The sequence below is a fragment of the Protobothrops mucrosquamatus genome, unplaced genomic scaffold, assembly GCF_001527695.2.
Source record: "Protobothrops mucrosquamatus isolate PMUCROS unplaced genomic scaffold, P.Mucros_1.0 scaffold1123, whole genome shotgun sequence".
NCBI classification, from domain to species: domain Eukaryota; kingdom Metazoa; phylum Chordata; class Lepidosauria; order Squamata; family Viperidae; genus Protobothrops; species Protobothrops mucrosquamatus.
Genome location: NW_015387341.1, coordinates 168019 through 185352, shown reverse-complemented (window position 1 = coordinate 185352; position 17334 = coordinate 168019). Strand labels below are relative to the sequence as shown.

The 17334-nt window shown below is 52.0% G+C and overlaps 4 protein-coding genes across 4 annotated transcripts; 2 read left to right on the top strand and 2 right to left on the bottom strand.

Moving 5' to 3' along the window:
* Positions 1–1262: 1262 nt before the first annotated feature.
* Positions 1263–4118, bottom strand: LOC107291356 (acidic phospholipase A2 jerdoxin). The gene is made up of 4 exons (XM_015820350.1): positions 3842–4118; positions 3466–3598; positions 1764–1864; positions 1263–1504 (listed from the first exon to the last, which is right to left on the bottom strand). The coding sequence occupies exons 1-4, from the start codon at positions 3879–3881 to the stop codon at positions 1362–1364; spliced, it is 417 nt and encodes a 138-aa protein (XP_015675836.1). The 5' UTR covers positions 3882–4118; the 3' UTR covers positions 1263–1361.
* An 835-nt stretch (positions 4119–4953) lies between these two features.
* Positions 4954–6363, bottom strand: LOC114922854 (basic phospholipase A2 Sms-N6-like). Its single transcript, XM_029284925.1, has 4 exons — positions 6318–6363; positions 5665–5809; positions 5376–5482; positions 4954–5099 (listed from the first exon to the last, which is right to left on the bottom strand). Exons 1-4 carry the CDS (start codon positions 6361–6363, stop codon positions 4954–4956), a joined length of 444 nt encoding a protein of 147 aa, XP_029140758.1.
* A 928-nt stretch (positions 6364–7291) lies between these two features.
* On the top strand, positions 7292–8967 carry LOC107291354 (basic phospholipase A2 homolog G6K49-like). The gene is made up of 4 exons (XM_015820348.1): positions 7292–7501; positions 7745–7877; positions 8354–8454; positions 8714–8967. The coding sequence occupies exons 1-4, from the start codon at positions 7462–7464 to the stop codon at positions 8857–8859; spliced, it is 420 nt and encodes a 139-aa protein (XP_015675834.1). The 5' UTR covers positions 7292–7461; the 3' UTR covers positions 8860–8967.
* A 2478-nt stretch (positions 8968–11445) lies between these two features.
* LOC107291352 (basic phospholipase A2 homolog G6K49) lies at positions 11446–13380 on the top strand. Its single transcript, XM_015820345.2, has 4 exons — positions 11446–11715; positions 11959–12091; positions 12770–12870; positions 13130–13380. The coding sequence occupies exons 1-4, from the start codon at positions 11676–11678 to the stop codon at positions 13270–13272; spliced, it is 417 nt and encodes a 138-aa protein (XP_015675831.1). The 5' UTR covers positions 11446–11675; the 3' UTR covers positions 13273–13380.
* The last annotated feature ends 3954 nt before the right edge of the window (positions 13381–17334 follow it).

Below are 17334 nucleotides of genomic sequence, written 5' to 3'. Positions count from 1 at the left end.
AGGTCTTCCTGGGGCTGAGCCCATGTGTTCAAGTCACTCACACCACTTGCACAGCCTGTTAGGCCACAAGAGATCCACTGACCTTCGGCTAACATCAGTGTCATGCCTAGGCCTGGTCAACAGCGGGAAATATATGTAAGTAGCAACCAGAAACCTCAGAGCAACCACAAGTTCAACACTCACATCCCGTTGGAGCATGAGAGTACAAGGTTAGCCCCCCTTGCTTTCTAAACACCCCCAGACATTAGGGGTCTAGGTGCAGCTGAGGCAAACCCGCCCAGTTTGGTCAACGGTGGGAAATGATTCAAGGAAACAAGCACACTTTTACACAAACACACACACACACACACACACACACACTCCCCTAGGAAAGCCTCTGCAACAGAGCAATGTGTATCTTTGTATCTTACGCTATCTTCAGCCCTCCTGAGCATGCAGGAACCAAGTAAAAGGCAACCAAAAAAGAAGAAAAAAACTGGTTCCTACTAAAATCCACAGTGAAGAGTCAAGAAGGGGGGGGGAACCTCCAGGAAATCCCGGAGCGCGCTTGGCGCCTTCCCCTTTCCTGGGCCTCCCTGGGACCAACCGAGCACCTCTCCTGCAAGCCCTGCTCGCCAAAAATGCTGTGCAGCTTCTGAGGTTTTGCTTGATAAAAACATACAGGAAGTTTCCTTTAAGCTTTACGTTTTTATTCAGCTGAACAAAGACGGGCTCCTCTAAAAGAGAGAAGCCCCGAATGACAAGAAAGCCTTGTATTTATTCCTTCTGATTACATTTATTCCTTCTGATTACACCCAGCAAAGATCAAGATTTCACCCAGTAAGTCTGGCACACTGTAGCTAAGAAGGGAGAAAGCAGAAGTAGCTAAAAATGTTCCCTTTTGGGTGTTTCCCTAAAGACATCGGACGTTCCTGGGTGGGTTAAAACATGGGCTGTTTTCCTTGCTGCCCTTTCATGATCTGCATCCAGGACTCTGCAAGGGCCCAAAGTCAGCAGGGCCACCTACACATATTCACAATTAATACTTCCTATGCTGTCTCCTAATTCCAGGTCAACAGAGCCTCTGGCAGGAAAAGTTTTAATGAGGAGTAAGAGTTCTTCTGAAGCAGGGATTCATACCCCTGCCCATCAACCACTCCTACTGTCCGGGCGGTGACGTGAAAAGGGATCGGGCCCTCCCCTCCTCTGGTAAAATCTCCCCCCCCACCACTGCAAAAATGCATCGTACACAAAGATGCGTAATAAGAGAGACTGCAAGCCAATTGAGTGCAAAGCTGGCACCTGTTTATTACTCAGTATTGCATTCAGAATAACACAATTATGATTGTGTAATTTGAGGGGTTTTTCCGGCCTGCAGAGACTTAGCATTTCGGTGACTCCTCTATGCAACGAGACTTCCCGTATCTTTCATATTCTTTGTTGTATGTGTTCAGATTGTCTCGGAAGCACATTACCGCAGCCTTGTCACACTCACAAATCTGCTTCTCACACTCGGTGCCCTCTCCTGCAGGCAGAGCAAACCCTGGTTAATCCTGCCCACCCTCTCGGAGGGCTCAGCCTAGGGCTGCAAATCCTGGCCTGGCCACCAGAGGGCAGCCGAGATGCAGGGAATCCTGACTGTGGCCCCCTGGTGGACAGGAGTTTTGCACCCCAGAGCAGCTTACAGGAAGGCACTGCAGGCTGCCCAAAGATGAGGAAAGGATGAACCCCAGCTTGGTTCTGGCTCGGGGAGGATTTGAACCTGGGTCTGTGCATCCACTCACCGCAGACGATATCCCCTTTCTTCTGGCTGTAGGGATAAATGTCCAATTTGGGGCTGCAAGTGGTCAGTTTTCCATAACAGCAATCGTGCACAAAGCAGCAGCTGGAGGGAGAGAGAGGGCAGGGCAGAGTTAGCCGAAAGAGGGTCCCCCGTCCAGCAATGGGGTGAGGCGCTGGCACCCCAAGATTGGAAAACGATTGGGGTCCCCACCGGTCCTGCTGAGAGGCTCCCGGGTCCCAAGAACCCATGTGAAATCAGACGCAATGGAGATATTTTGCAGAGGCAAAATAGTCTTTTTGTGTGTTTATTTTGTGTGTGTGTGTGTGTCTGTGTGTGCCTTTTCCAAGCTGGTTCCTTTCCAACATCCGGAGCTGTGACAAACCCTGGATGGCGACTGAGGACGATGGGAGCTGTTCTGGGGTCAGAGGAAGGGACTCTCCCTCGTACAGATGGTCCTCGTCTTACAGCCACAGTTGAGGCCATTGCTCAGCAAGACAGTCGTTAAGTGAGTTTCGCCCCCTTTTTATGACCTTTCCAGCCACTGTGGTTCTTAGCTTAGCAGTGCAGTTCTGAGGGGAATCCGCCTTTTCCCCCTTGATTTTGCTCATCCAGAGGTCGTAAAAGGGGGATCACATGAGCCCGGGACTCCGTGACCGTCATAAATATGAGCCAGTTAATAATAATAATAATAAAGTAGGAAGGGACCTTAGAGGTCATCTAGTCCAACCCCCTGCTCAGGCAGGAAACCCTATACCATTTCGGACAAATGGCTGTCCAGTTTCTTCTTAAAAACTTCCAGTGTTGGAGCATTCACCGCTTCTGGAGGCAGGTTGTTCCACTGGTTAATTGTTCTAACTGTCAGGAAGTTTCTCCTTAGTTCTAGGTCGCTTCTCTCCTTGGTTAGTTTCCACCCGTTGCTTCTTGTCCTGCCTTCAGCTGCTCTGGAAAAGAACTTGACTCCCTCTTCTTTGGGGCAGCCCCTGAGATACTGGAACATGGCTATCAATTCCCCCCTCGTCCTTCTCTTCGTTAAACTAGACATACCCAATTCCAGCAACCGTTCCTTATGTTTTAGCCTCCAGTCCCCTAATCATCTTTGTTGCTCTTCTCTGGACTCTTTCTAGAGCCTCAACATATTATTTACATCGTCGTGACCAAAACTGGATGCAGTACTCCAAGTGTGGCCTTACTAGGGCATTGTAAAGTGGTATTAATACTTCACGTGATCTTGATTCTATCCCTCTGTTCATGCAGCCCAGCACTGTGTTGGCCTTTTTGGCAGCTGCAGCGTACGGCTGGCTCATATTGAAGTGATTGTCCACTAGGATTCCGAGGTCCCTCTCACAGTTACTACTATTGAGCAAGGTACCCCCTATACTATACCTGTACATTTGGTTTTTCTTGCCTAAATGTAGAACCTTACTTTTTTCACCATTGAATTTCATTTTGTTAGATAGCGCCCGGTGTTCAAGTCTGTCCAGGTCCTCCTGTATCCTAAGCCTGTCTTCTGGAGTGTTGGCTATTCCTGCCAGCTTGCTGTCGTCTGCAAATTTGATGAGTTCCCCATCTATCCCCTCTGAATGTATTTATTTTGTCTGAATTTATTTCAGCTTCCCCCCCCCCCCTCTTTGATGGGAATAAGGCTTCCTCAAGGCCCTGCTGCAGGGATTCCACTTTCTGGTCATTGGGCATTACAGGCTTACCGGTCGGTGGCGTCCTTTGGCTCGCCTCGGCCCCCCCAGCCACAGTAGCATGCGTAAGACAGGTAGGTGGTAAGAGGGTTTTTCCCCGTCGCTTCCTTGATCATCTTCCCGAATTGCAGCAGGTTCCCTTCGACTGTAAAAAGACAGAAAGTTTCAGCCTCCCTCGGCTTCTCTGTAGGGTTAATGGCAGATGCTGGCAGTCCTCGCTTAACGGCCACAGCAAAACAAGATGAGATGACAGGATGCCTCGCTTAACAGTGAATTTCCCTGTCCCGATGTCGGTCACTAACGTCAAAGCCAACCTGTAACCCCTCCGTTTCACCTTCTGCAAAGAGAGCAGAATTAGCTGCCCATTTTACAGTTTTGCTTCACTCACCGCCCACCAGCAACACGGCCATTATCCAGAGAGTCCTCATCCTCCCAAATCCAGACCTGGGAATGGACAGACCCCGTTAATCGCCTCCGCTGGTGAAAAGTCTGGAAAATGGTCCTTAGAACGGTCACTAAACGAACGGTTGTAAGTCAAGGATGACCTGTAGGCAAGGATCAGAAGGAGAAGCCGGGCAGGGTAAAATGGCAACCATGTGGCTATTCACACCTGTCAGGCTCCCTCTGCTCCTCTGCCCCCTGGAGACGCGGCTGGCACCTTTTATGTGGTAGGGGAGGGACTTCCCCAGTCCTCCTGGCAGGTGATCCTCGCTGTCACCTGGCGGGCCATCTTCAGGAACTCTCCAGGTGGGTTTCCTTCCCGTCTCCAAGCGAGGATCCCGAACTTCCGTCCCTTGGGGCATCCTCGGGTGGCAGATGGAGTTGGGGGTCTCGTGGGTGAGATTGAGGAGGGGGCTTTGCACCTCTTGAGTAGGATCCCTTAAGGCCAGGCAGTTCTCTGTTGGGTCCACCCAACCGCAGAGCATTTTCCTAATCTGGGTGTGCCAGATGTTTGGACAAAATGAGGCCGTACATTGGAATTCGTTCCTGGGACCTTAAGGCCTTAAAACAGCCAAGTGAGTTTCCGCTTCTTCCCCACTGCTGCGTTTCCTAACACTGATGAAAAGGTTTTGGAAACCTTGAAGGGTGTGTGTGTCCTGAGAGACCCCCGTTTTCAATTACCCAGGGGTGGATTAATCCATTAGAAATGAATCCTCCAGGCTCAGAGAGCACCCAGCACCTCACCAGCCTGACTCTGGCAGCAGGTGTGCCCCGAGTACAGACAGATTCGCCCATCGGATGCAAAAGTGCCCTCCCAGCCACCCACCTGCCCCCCTCAAGATCCCCGGCTGCTGGAGGAGCCCTCTAGGGTTGCTATCTCAGCCCTAAACTTTGGGGCACTAAGTTACCTCCCCTTTTTGTGTGAAAAATTGTGTGTCTCAGATGTGTGGGCCCAGAGTCTCCCCACGCAAGGATAAGAGAGTTTAAGAGTTTTTTATTTCTCACTTTCTGGTTTGACACACTTGGCAACCTTCAAGGCAAGACCCCCCCCCCCAGGCATCAGCAGTGGGGAGCTGGTCCCCTGCACAGGAGGTTTGGGTAGAAGGTGTATGTCTTCTGGTACCGGCCTACATTTTGCTTTACACACAGCACCAGCGCCCGGTCACAGCTGCAGCTCTCCTGTTGGCCCCAGTTGGCACTGCTGCCTGCCATAGGAGACACCCATACATGGAGGAGAGGGGACCCCAAGGAGAAAGATGTGAGGAGCCTGTTGGGCTGCCTGTTGGGCAGCTTTGGCTGGGATCTTTCAAGGTCCTTCTTTCACGTTGTTCTAGAAAGCAGATTCTCAGGATCGGGGCCAATGGGGTTGCTGATCCAGAGAGGAGATCCCTCTGGCCTGCTGGCTGTGTTTGTGCGTGTTTGTGTGTGTGTGCGTGCCCCAAAATAGCTCCTGCAAGCTTCCTACACCCAGCCCAACTCACCACACTGGATCTCCCCCCAGCGGTAACTGTAGGGGTAGCAGGTGATTTGGGGATGGCAGCCCCGTTTCTGCAGCTGGTGGTAGCAGCAGTCGTGCCTCTGGCAACACCTGGGGGAGCAGGCAAAGAGGGGGTGACTCCCGGGAGGGGGTGACTCTGCCCCCCGCCTTTTCCCTTCAGCCTCCATGGGGCCTTTCAAATATTTTCAGACGGAATTCTGGGAGCCCAGAACATCTGGAGGCTCGCCAGCTTCTCAGAGAAGTGGACGTGGTGGGTGGTCACCCCCCCTTACCTGTCAGTGGCATCCTTGGGTCTCCCTCTGCCCCCCAGGCCGCAGTGGCCCCCACAGGAGGAATAATGTGGGACGGCTTTCTTGCCGGTCACTTGAATGACCATGGGGTAGAGTTGCACCAAGCCTCCGTGGATCACGGTCAACTCTGGAAAACAACGATGGTTGAAATGCCAGGAACTGAGAAGCATCCCAACCACAATTTGGTCACTAAATCAGTCATGCCCAATTTCATTTCCCACCGTCATTAAACAAATCCAGCCTCCCTCACTGGCTTGCCGCTGTCCCTGGTCCTGAACGTTAACCTCCCTCTCAGAGCCCACACTGCCAAAGCGCGGTTGGCAAATTAGGCTTCGTCTGTGATGTAATCCAGCCCCAAACCCTGGCTTGTGCTCTGAGGCATTACATGAATCCTGCTAATTGTGGCTTGTTCGTGATTAAAATAAAAGGCGGCTTGGATCGCTGAACTCAGCTGGATGCCTGCAAGATCCGTCTTCTGGTGGGCTCTGGGCTGAGCCATCCAATCGTAGAACCGTGGAGTTGGATCATCTAGTCCAACCCTCTGCACAGTGCAGGGAAAGCAAGGCGGCCTGCCCTGAGGGGCAGCTGTCCAGCTCTTCCTCAGGGAGGGAGAACCCGCCACCTTTGGCCCTTACCGCATGTGACCGTGTCTTTCCTGATGGAGTAGAAATATTTCTCCATTTTGGGTTTGCAGTGGCGCCACGACAGGGCCTGATAGCAGCAGTCATGAACTTGGCAACACCTGGAAGCAACGAACAGAACCACAATTGTGCGGCCAAGGTAACAACGTCACTGCATCCGTCTCGGCATCCGGGGCCGTTGGGCGCCTGCCTGGGACAATATTTTGAAAGCAAACTCTGAAAACGTGAGCGAAGGCCAGGTGGCTTTGTGGTTTTCACAGGGAATAAGTGGTTTAAGGTCACTTCGGGACCTGGGGCCACGTCGCCCGTGTCTGGTTCTTGGATTTTAGGGGGGACAACCACCCTCTGGCTGACTTAAGAATTGCAGTGATCCGCTCAGCCACTGTAGCAAGAAACGCTGTAAAATGGGGCAAAAGTCACTTAATAACTGTCTCAGTTATTTTGGTGTTAACTGTGGTCATAAGGCGAGGACTGCCTGTATCCCAGAAGGTGTCGGGGGCAGCAGGGGTGGCGGGGAGAAGCAGTCCTGAAATAGGAATTTTATTTATTTTTAAACTTATTTGCCGGTACAATTAAAAAGGAAGGCCAATGAAAAGGCTCGTAAAGCTAAGAAGCAGAACGATGCCCATTTCCGGGACCAAACCCTTAAGCGGGAAGGGAGCTGGGTGAAGAGAGCTGCCTGTGGAGAGGCCAGCCGCTGACCTCTGCCACCCGAGGCTGCCCCAGGGATGGACGATCGGGTTTCGCTTGGAGACGGGAAGGGAAACCGCCTGGAGAGGTTTCTGAAGAGGGCCCTCCAGATGAGAGCAAGGGTCACCTGCCGGGAGGACTGGGGAAGCCCCTCCCCGCCACATAAAAGGTGCCAGCACCATCTCCAGGGGGCAGAGGAGCAGAGGGAGCTTGGAGGGAGAAGCTGGGGTGCTTCCGGACCCCCCCTTGACCCTGACACAAGGCCGCCAGGTGTAGCCACATCGTTGCCATTTTCCCCTGCCCGGCTTCTCCTTCTGATCCTTGCCTACAGGTTATCCTTGACTTACAACCGTTCGTTTAGTGACCGTTCTAAGGGCCATTTTCCAGACTTTTCACCAGCGGAGGCGATTAACGGGGTCTGTCCATTCCCAGGTCTGGATTCGGGAGGATGAGGACTCTCTGGATAATGGCCGTGTTGCTGCTGGGCGGTGAGTGAAGCAAAACTGTAAAATGGGCAGCTAATTCTGCTCTCTTTGCAGAAGGTGAAAGGGAGGGGTTACAGGTTGGCTTTGACGTTAGTGACCGACATCGTGACAGGGAAATTCACCGTTAAGCGAGGCATCCTGTCACCACATCATGTTTTGCTGTGGCTGTTAAGCGAGGACTGCCAGCATCTGCCATTAACCCTACGGAGAAGCCGAGGGACGCTGAAACTTTCTCTCTTTTTCCAGTCGAGGGGAGCCTGATTGAATTGTGGAAGATGATCAAGGAAGAGACGGGGAAAAACCCATTTCCCTCCTACACCTTTTACGGATGCTACTGTGGCCTGGGGGGCCAAGGCCGGCCACGGGACGCCACTGACCGGTAAGCCCGTAACGCCCAATGACCAGAAGGTGGAATCCCTCCAGCAGGGCCCTGAGGAAGCCTTCTTCCCTTCGTGGGGGGGGGGGGAGGCTGAAATAAATTCAGACACTCGGCAACTGGCTCATATTTACGACGGTCACGGAGTCCCGGGCTCTGACCCCAGAATAGCTCCCATCATCCTCAGTCGCCAGCCAGGGTTTCTCGCAGCTCTGGATGTTGGAAAGGAGCCAGCTTGGAGAAGGCACATGCACACACACACACACACAACAAACGCACAAACAGACCATTTTGCCTCTGCAAAATATCTACATTGCAAATGATTTCACACGGGTTCTTGGGACCCGGGAGCCTCTCTGCAGGACCGATGGGGACCCCAATTGTTTTCCAATCTTGGGGTGCCAGCACCTCACCCTCATTGCTGGACGGGACACCCTCTTTCCACTAACTCTGCCCTGCCCCCTCCCTCCCCCCTCCAGCTGCTGCTTGATGCACGACTGCTGTTACGAGAATCTGACCGGCTGCGACCCCAAAAAGGACCGCTACTCCTATAGCTGGGAGAACAAGGCCATCGTCTGCGGTGAGTGGATGCACAGACCCGGGTTCAGATGCTCCCCGAGCCAGAACCAAGCTGGGGTTGATCCTTTCCTCATCTTTGGGCAGCCTGCAGTGCCTTCCTGTAAGCTGCTCTGGGGTGCAAAACTCCTGTCCACCAGGGGGCCACAATCAGGATTCCCTGCATCTCGGCTGCCCTCTGGTGGCCAGGCCAGGTTTTGCAGCCCTCGGCTGAGCCGTCCGAGAGGGTGGGCAGGATTAACCAGGGTTTGCTCTGCCTGCAGGAGAGAAAAACCCACCATGCCTGAAGCAGGTGTGTGAGTGCGACAAGGCCGTGGCAATCTGCCTCCGAGACAATCTGGACACGTACAACAAAGAATATCAGTTTTATGGGGACTTTCGTTGCAAGGAGGGTCCAAAGAAATGCTAAGTCTCTGCAGGCCCGGAAAAACCCCTCAAATAACACAATTGTAGTTGTGTTACTCTATTATTCTGAATGCAATACTGAGTAATAAACAGGTGCCACCTTTGCACTCAATGGGCTTGCAGTCTCTCTTACTACGCATCTTTGTGTACGATGCGAACGCAAGATAGGAAGCCTGCCTATCCACTCAAGATTTCCTGCTTCCCTCTTGTCAATTTGGGAGCTTCAGAAAATTAACATTATAGTCCTCAAGGTTCTGAATAAAGGAATTAGAGAGGATGCCTTCCACTGAGCTAGGATACAGAGTCAAGTTGAAAACCTGGGGACCGAAAGAGAAACGGAGAGGCTCTGCCCCAAAGCAGCTTTAAAAAAGCCATTTAAGATTCTAGTCCTCATGGAACCCTTTTGTGCGACAAATCATCTCTTTCACAAAGCATTTTTGCAGGGGGTGGAGAGAGGAAGATTTTACCAGAGGAGGGGAGGGCCCGATCCCTTTTCACGCCACCGCTCGGAGCGTAGGAGTGGCTGATGGGCAGGGGTGTGAATCCCTGCATCAGAAGAACTCTTACTCCTCATTAAAAATTTTGCTGCCAGAGGCTCCTTTCTTTATATTGCAGTTTTTAAAACTTATTCCAGCATTTTTTCCTTGTGTTTTTAATCCAGGCCGATTGCAGGCTTAATAGAGGGGGTGCAAAATAAACACACACTGAAGGACTTGCTGGCACCGCTGGCACCACAGATATTTATAGCTCAGGGTTGAATTGGGGGGTCCTGGGTGCTCTCTGGGCTTGGTGGTTTCCTTGCAGACGTTTCATGACCCAGCCAGGTAACGTCATCAGCAATGCTACCTCGTTTGGTGATGAAACATCTGCCACAACACAACCCAGCTCAGAGAACATCCAGGACCCTCGTGTGCTCCAAGAGCTGCACAATTTTGTTCCGTCTCCTGCTTGAGCAGGGGGGTTGGACTAGAAGGCCTCTGAGGTCCTTTCCTTCCAGCCCTGCATGGGTCAGAATTGCACGCTCAGGGAAGGCCAAATCCTGTTTGGACGGGGGAGCAGAAGAGGACCGCCTGGGGGATGGGGCGGGGGTGACCTGGGAGGGGTTCCTGCTTCTCCTCAGCTGAAGGGGCACCTGTGGATCTAAGGAGCTCCTCCAGAGTCCCCCCCCATTTCTCAGAGGGCACCTCCGCCCACCTCTGCTCTCTTTCGCATCCGGCGGGCACCAGCGGAGTGGCAGGCAGTCCTAAGTTTACAACTGTTCACTTAGTGACCGTTCAAAGTTACAGTGGATAAAATTCAGGAACCAGACACGGGCGAGGTGGCCCCGGGTCCCGAAGTGACCTTAAACCACTTATTCCCTGTAAAAACCACAAAGCCACCCGGCCTTCGCTCACGTTTTCAGAGTTTGCTTTCAAAATATTGTCCCAGGCAGGCGCTCAACGGCCCCGGATGCCGAGACAGATGCAGTGACGTTGTTACCTTGGCCGCACAATTGTGGTTCTGTTCGTTGCTTCCAGGTGTTGCCGAGTTCATGACTGCTGCTATCAGGCCCTGTCGTGGCGCCACTGCAGACCCAAAATGGAGAAATATTTCTACTCCGTCAGGAAAGACACCATCACTTGCGGTACGTGGGGACACAAACCATGTCGGCGCAAACTTGGGTAACAGTGAAAAGCTCCCAGAATCCCCTGAAAAAGCCAGGCTGGCTGGGGATGCTGGGGTTTGAAGTCCACATGACTGGAGGGGGCCGGGAAGATCAGCTGGCCCGGCCCTTTGCATCACACAGCACGGTGCCCGCGTTCCGATGTAATATTATGGGTGACCCTTGACTTACGACTGACAAGATTTTATGATTTGTTTTTTGCAAGGGTCGTAACCAAACAAAGCCGTCCACAATGGGCATTTTTTTTGCCTGAAAATAAACAATTCTGAGCAGAAAAAAAGTCATAAACTGAGGCTAGGGGTCTGCAGGAGGCTTGCAAACAGCCATAAATGCAGATTGGTCGCTGAGCAGCCAAACTTTATTTCTTAATTTGTCACCTATTTCACCAAGGGGATAAAATGCTGTCTTAAAATGTGGCCAGGGAGAGGGCAGGCATCAAGAGTTTGAATCTGGGTCATAAGTCCCTTTTGGGGGGGGGGGTCCATTGTAACATCTATCCATCCCTAAGCAACCAGGCATTAAGCGAGGAACATTTTCACCTGATTTCTTTACGATGAAGATCATGAGTGGTAGAAGGGAGGGGGCTGCAGAGAGGAGGAGGAGGACTATGGGGTCCTTGCTGCTCACTTCTGGCTGTAATTTGAGGACTACTGGCTGTAGTCTGGCTATAATTCGAGGACCCAACAGGGAACTGCCTGGCCTTAAGGGATCCTACTCAAGAGGTGCAAAGCCCCCTCCTCAATCTCACCCACGAGACCCCCAACTCCATCTGCCACCCGAGGATGCCCCAAGGGACGGAAGTTCGGGATCCTCGCTTGGAGACGGGAAGGAAACCCACGTGGAGAGTTCCTGAAGATGGCCCGCCAGGTGACAGGGAGGATCACCTGCCAGGAGGACTGGGGAAGTCCCTCCCCTACCACATAAAAGGGGCCAGCCGTGTCTCCAGGGGGCAGAGGAGCAGAGGGAGCCTGACAGGTGTGAATAGCCACATCGTTGCCATTTTCCCCTGCCCGGCTTCTCCTTCTGATCCTTGCCTACAGGTCATCCTTGACTTACAACCGTTCGTTTAGTGACCGTTCTAAGGGCCATTTTCCAGACTTTTCACCAGCGGAGGCGATTAACGGGGTCTGTCCATTCCCAGGTCTGGATTCGGGAGGATGAGGACTCTCTGGATAATGGCCGTGTTGCTGCTGGGCGGTGAGTGAAGCAAAACTGTAAAATGGGCAGCTAATTCTGCTCTCTTTGCAGAAGGTGAAACGGAGGGGTTACAGGTTGGCTTTGACTTTAGTGACCGACATCAGGACAGGGAAATTCACTGTTAAGCGAGGCATCCTGTCACCACATCTTGTTTTGCTGTGGCCGTTAAGCGAGGACTGCCAGCATCTGCCATTAACCCTACGGAGAAGCCGAGGGAGGCTGAAACTTTCTCTCTTTTTCCAGTCGAGGGGAGCCTGATCGAATTGGGGAAGATGATCTTCCAAGAGACGGGGAAAAACCCTGTTAAAAACTACGGCTTATACGGATGCAACTGCGGCGTGGGGAACCGAGGCAAGCCAGTGGACGCCACCGACCGGTAAGCCCGTAATGCCCAATGACCAGAAGGTGGAATCCCTCCAGCAGGGCCCTGAGGAAGCCTTCTTCCCTTCAAGGGGGGGGGGGAGGCTGAAATAAATTCAGACACTCGGCAACTGGCTCATATTTATGACGGTCACGGAGTCCCGGGCTCACGTGATCCCCCTTTTGCGACCTCTGGATGAGCAAAATCAAGGGGGAAGAAGGCAGATTCCCCTCAGAACTGCACTGCTAAGCTAAGAACCGCAGTGGCTAGAAAGGTCATAAAAAGGGGGCGAAACTCACTTAACGACTGTCTTGCTCAGCAATGGGCTCAACTGTGGCTGTAAGACGAGGACCATCTGTACGTGGAAGAGCCCCTTCCCCTGACCCCAGAACAGCTCCCATCGTCCTCAGTCGCCATCCAGGGTTTGTCACAACTCCGGATGGTGGAAAGGAACCAGCTTGGAGAAGGCACACACGGACACACACAACAAACACACAACAAACACACAACCAGACCATTTTGCCTCTGCAAAATATCTCCATTGCAAATGATTTCACACTGTACTCTGCAGGACCGGTGGGGACCCCAATCGTTTTCCAATCTTGGGGTGCCAGTGCCTCACCCCCATTGCTGGACAGGGGACCCTCTTTCCGCTAACTCTGACCCGCCCCGTCCCTCCCTCCCTCCCTCCAGCTGCTGCTTCGTGCACAAATGCTGTTACAAAAAAGTGACTGGCTGCGACCCCAAAAAGGACCGCTACTCCTATAGCTGGGAGAACAAGGCCATCGTCTGCGGTGAGTGGATGCACAGACCCGGGTTCAAATGCTCCCCGAGCCGGAACCAAGCTGGGGTTGATCCTTTCCTCATCTTTGGGCAGCCTGCAGTGCCTTCCTGTAAGCTGCTCTGGGGTGCAAAACTCCTGTCCACCAGGGGGCCACAATCAGGATTCCCTGCATCTCAGCTGCCCTCTGGTGGCCAGGCCAGGTTTTGCAGCCCTCGGCTGAGCCGTCCGAGAGGGTGGGCAGGATTAACCAGGGTTTGCTCTGCCTGCAGGAGAGAAAAACCCACCATGCCTGAAGCAGGTGTGTGAGTGCGACAAGGCCGTGGCAATCTGCCTCCGAGAAAATCTGGGCACGTACGACAAAAAGCATAGGGTTACCGTGAAATTTCTTTGCAAGGCGCCAGAGTCATGCTAAGTCTCTGCAGCCCGGGGAAAACCCCTCAAATAACACAATTGTAGTTGTGTTACTCTATTATTCTGAATGCAATACTGAGTAATAAACAGGTGCCACCTTTGCACTCAATCGGCTTGCAGTCTCTCTTACTACGCATCTTACTACTACGCATCTTTGTGTACAATGCAAACACAAGATAGGAAGCCTGCCTATCCACTCAAGATTTCCTGCTTCCCTCTTGTCAATTTGGGAGCTTCAGAAAATTAACATTATAGTCCTCAAGGTTCTGAATAAAGGAATTAGAGAGGATGCCTTCCACTGAGCTAGGATACAGAGTCAAGTTGAAAACCTGGGGACCGAAAAAGAGACACGAAGAGGCTCTGCCCCAGAGCAGCTTTAAAAAAGCCATTTAAGATTGTAGTCCTCATGGAACCCCTTTGCGCAACAAATCTTCTCTTCCACAAAGCTTTTTTGCAGTGGGGGGGGGAGGAAAACTTTACCAGAGGAGGGGAGGGCCCGATCCCTTTTCACGCCACCGCCTGAAGAGTAGGAGTGGCTGATGGGCAGGGGTGTGAATCCCTGCGTCAGAAGGGAGAGAATCAAGATCACGTGAAGTGTTAATACCACTTTACAATTCCTTGGTAAGGCCACACTTGGAATACAGCATCCAGTTTTGGTCACCACGATGCAAAAAAGTTGTTGAGACTCTAGAAAGAGTACAGAGAAGAGCAACAAAGAGGATCAGGGGACTGGAGGCTAAAGCATACAAGGAACGGTTGCTGGAATTGGGTCTGTCTAGTTTAACGAACAGAAGGATGAGGGGGGACATGATAGCCATGTTCCAGTATCTCAGGGGCTGCCCCAAAGGAGAGGGAGTCAAACTATTCTCCAAAAGTGCTTGAAGGCAGGACAAGAAGCAACGGGTGGAAACTCACCAAGGAGAGAAGCAACCTAGAACTAAGGGGAAACTTCCTGGCAGTTAGAACAATTAACCAGTGGGACCACCTGCCTCCAGAAGCGGTGAATGCGCCAACACTGGAAGTTTTTAAGAAGAAACTGGACAGCCATTTCTCCGAAATGGTATAGGGTTTCCTGCCTGAGCAGGGGGTTGGACTTGATGACCTCCAAGGTCCCTTCCAACTTTATTATTGTTATTGTTATTATTATTATTGCTCAAAGATGGCCGGCATGCCTTTGGGCTGCAGCAGCTGCCGTTCTCCTTTTGGAGGCTGCTGAACAACTAATGTTTGGGGCCCCTATCACAGTGGAAACACTTCATTCCATCCAGGAACTCTTAGCCTCCAAGGGGGGCCATTGGCTTGTAGCCCCCCGTCTGGAGCAGTATCTGATTGCTCCCCTTGACAACCCACAAGTTCGTATCAAGTGCAGGGCAGGTTCAATCCAGCAAGCTCTCTTCCCCAACTGGCACAGGATGGAGATCATGACTGTGTGCGAACTATTCCTGCAGTGTTCACTGGCCAGCCGGATTGAACCGACCAGGCACGAGGGGACGCGGACAGGGACCTGCACACAGACGGCAGCAGCTTTATGAGACGGGGGGGGGGGGGAAGGCTAGCTGGCTCTGCCACGGCCGCCTTGGGTCAGGTAGTGGAAGCAGCCGCTCGCCCTGCAGGTGCTTCAGCTCATCGTCTTGACGAGGGCCTTGGAAAAGTCAGACGGTGCGGTTAATGGGTCTTTGTTCAGCTGAATAAATACGTAAAGCTTAAAGGCAACTTCTGGTTCCCTGTGTTTTTTTTTACCAAGCAAAACCGCACAACCTGCACAGCAGCTCCTTTGTTTATACTGCGGGTTTTAAAACTTATTCCAGCATTTTTTCCTTGTGTTTTTATTCCAGGCCGATTCCACGCTTAATAGAGGGCGTGCAAAATAAACACACACACAAGCAATTGCTGGCACCGCCGGCATCACACAGGCCGAGGGAGAGAGAGCAAGAGCGTTGTGTTTGCGTTTTGTTGGCTGCTTAAAACAGCTTCCTGGGGTGTGGACACAGGACACCCCCATTTCTGGCCGTCTGGGAGAAGGACCGGAAGTTGGAGGACCGAGTCTGCTTCCTTTGGAGACCAAATGGCAGATAGGACTCGGCTTGCATTTCACTTAGTGAACGTTTGAAGTTACAGTGAAAAGAGTGACTTACGACCGTTTTTCACACTTACGACCATTGCAGCATCACCTGATCAAAATTCAGACACTTGGCAACTGACTCACAGTTATGACGGTCGCAGTGTCCCGGGGTCATGTCATCCCCTTTTGCGACCGTCTCACAAGGAAAGGCAATAGGGAAGCCAGATTCACCTCACAACCAGGTTACTAACTTATCAACTGCAGTGATTCGCTTAACAACTGCCGCAAAAAAGTCGTAAAATGGGGCAAAACTCAATTAACACATGTCTCACTTAGCAACAGGAATCTTGGGCTCAATTGCAGTCGTAAGGCGAGGACCACCTGTGTGTAAGCTAAGCCTGGTGGGGAAACTACAAACGCACACACAAACGCACCCTGGAGAGCCTGCCAACAGGGAAACCGAGTCCGGAAGTCGTCCGGAAGTCGCTGTCCATCTTTCCAAAGTCCTGAGTGATCCCACAAATATTTTTTCTTAGGAAGAACATAAAGGACGATGTGCTAGACCAGGGGTAGTCAACCTTGGCTCTTTTATGACTCGTGGACTTCAACTCCCAGAATTCCTGAGCCAGCTGGCTCAGGAATTCTGGGAGTTGAAGTCCATAAGTCATAAAAGAGCCAAGGTTGACTACCTCTGTGCTACACTTTGTTATAGGGGCACCATAAGTGCCTCAATGACTAGCCCCCCCCACAGGTGTCCAGAAAGACAGACAGAGCGAAAGGAAGATGCCGTCACAGCACTGAGGTCAACCACGGTCATCTAAGTATAGGTCAACGGTTTCAAAGGTACCGGAAACCCTCTCCGGCCCAGTCGACTGGAGTGGGCGTCGAGACGGGGTCCAGTCTAACCCGGGTGCCTGGTCAAAGGGGTCAAGGTGGTCGAACCTTAAAACGGTCCCCGACTCTTCGGTAGTTTTCTAGGAAACTCCTGTTCCTGACCCGTTTGTAGAGGAATACTTCTTGATTCTTCCTTCAAGTGCTTCCTTTGAACTTTCTCCCCGCTGTCCTGTGGGGCGGATACTTGACACCACCCAAGTCCTCAAAGGTGCTGAGCTTTTGAAGGGCTCTCCGTGGTCAAGGAGGGAAGCCGTGCTGACTGCCGAGGAGAAGGGACGTGTTTCCTTGTCCTCTGAGGTGGGCAGAGCACAAACGAAGCCCCGTGGGATTCTCTGCGCACCCCATTTCTAGCAGAACGTGGGCAGAAGAAGGTAAGAGAGACGTGAGGAGAGGATTGATGCAGACCGACTGGAGAAATAGATCAGATATTTAAGGCGAAGAAGAAGAGCAGACTCAGGGAAAACAAGATGGCGGCGTTGAGGTAGAAAAACGAACCGACAAACAAGATGGTCAAGAAGTTATATTCCACATCCACAAGAACTAAACTGGATTAAATTTGGATTATTCCAAATTTGGATTAAAAAATTCAGATCCAAGTTGCAATCAGCAGGATTAAATACAGGGAATCCTCGACTTACAATCATTCGTTTAGACGGTCTCGGGCCGTACTATTAAACGCCGTGGATGTGCCTGCTTGGTTTTCTGGCTTGTCGGAGAGAGTGATCTGGATGGGCTTTGTGGTCCTTTCAAAGTGGGGTTTGCTGGGCTACGTAATTTCCGAACCACCCTTATGACTAGGTTGACCTTCAGGATCCTGGACAGTGGCTGAACATCCTCGGGGGATCCTTCCATCTCTATGTATCCGCCACTCAAAGGTTCACCACAAATTAGATCCACCACAAATCGAGTGTCAAAAGGGTGTTGCTTCTCCTAGCATCTCCGGGTTGCTGACTTGGAGACTGCGTGTAATTTGTAGCCCTGGAGCTTTATGGAAGGACTGGGGAGGTGGTGGGCCTGGCTGACCGTCTTGGTTTTGCACACACCCTCTGAAAACACCTCGATGATGCCTGCAGGCCTCCCCGGATGAGTTGTGTCTTTTCCCCTTCT

What these genes read in the sequence shown, in the direction of transcription:
- LOC107291356 (XM_015820350.1), bottom strand. Translation starts at nt 3,881, where the DNA reads ATGAGGACTCTCTGGATAATGGCCGTGTTGCTGGTGGGCG. An exon ending in GGCCGTGTTGCTGGTGGGCG is followed by an intron (nt 3,599 to 3,841) that starts GTGAGTGAAGCA and finishes GTCTTTTTACAG; the next exon opens with TCGAAGGGAACCTGCTGCAA. An exon ending in GAAAGGGGATATCGTCTGCG is followed by an intron (nt 1,505 to 1,763) that starts GTGAGTGGATGC and finishes CTCTGCCTGCAG; the next exon opens with GAGAGGGCACCGAGTGTGAG.
- LOC114922854 (XM_029284925.1), bottom strand. Translation starts at nt 6,363, where the DNA reads ATGGAGAAATATTTCTACTCCATCAGGAAAGACACGGTCACATGCG. An exon ending in CCCAAGGATGCCACTGACAG is followed by an intron (nt 5,483 to 5,664) that starts GTAAGGGGGGGT and finishes CTGCTCCCCCAG; the next exon opens with GTGTTGCCAGAGGCACGACT. An exon ending in CTGGGGGGAGATCCAGTGTG is followed by an intron (nt 5,100 to 5,375) that starts GTGAGTTGGGCT and finishes CTCCTATGGCAG; the next exon opens with GCAGCAGTGCCAACTGGGGC.
- LOC107291354 (XM_015820348.1), top strand. Translation starts at nt 7,462, where the DNA reads ATGAGGACTCTCTGGATAATGGCCGTGTTGCTGCTGGGCG. An exon ending in GGCCGTGTTGCTGCTGGGCG is followed by an intron (nt 7,502 to 7,744) that starts GTGAGTGAAGCA and finishes CTCTTTTTCCAG; the next exon opens with TCGAGGGGAGCCTGATTGAA. An exon ending in CCACGGGACGCCACTGACCG is followed by an intron (nt 7,878 to 8,353) that starts GTAAGCCCGTAA and finishes TCCCCCCTCCAG; the next exon opens with CTGCTGCTTGATGCACGACT.
- LOC107291352 (XM_015820345.2), top strand. Translation starts at nt 11,676, where the DNA reads ATGAGGACTCTCTGGATAATGGCCGTGTTGCTGCTGGGCG. An exon ending in GGCCGTGTTGCTGCTGGGCG is followed by an intron (nt 11,716 to 11,958) that starts GTGAGTGAAGCA and finishes CTCTTTTTCCAG; the next exon opens with TCGAGGGGAGCCTGATCGAA. An exon ending in GAACAAGGCCATCGTCTGCG is followed by an intron (nt 12,871 to 13,129) that starts GTGAGTGGATGC and finishes CTCTGCCTGCAG; the next exon opens with GAGAGAAAAACCCACCATGC.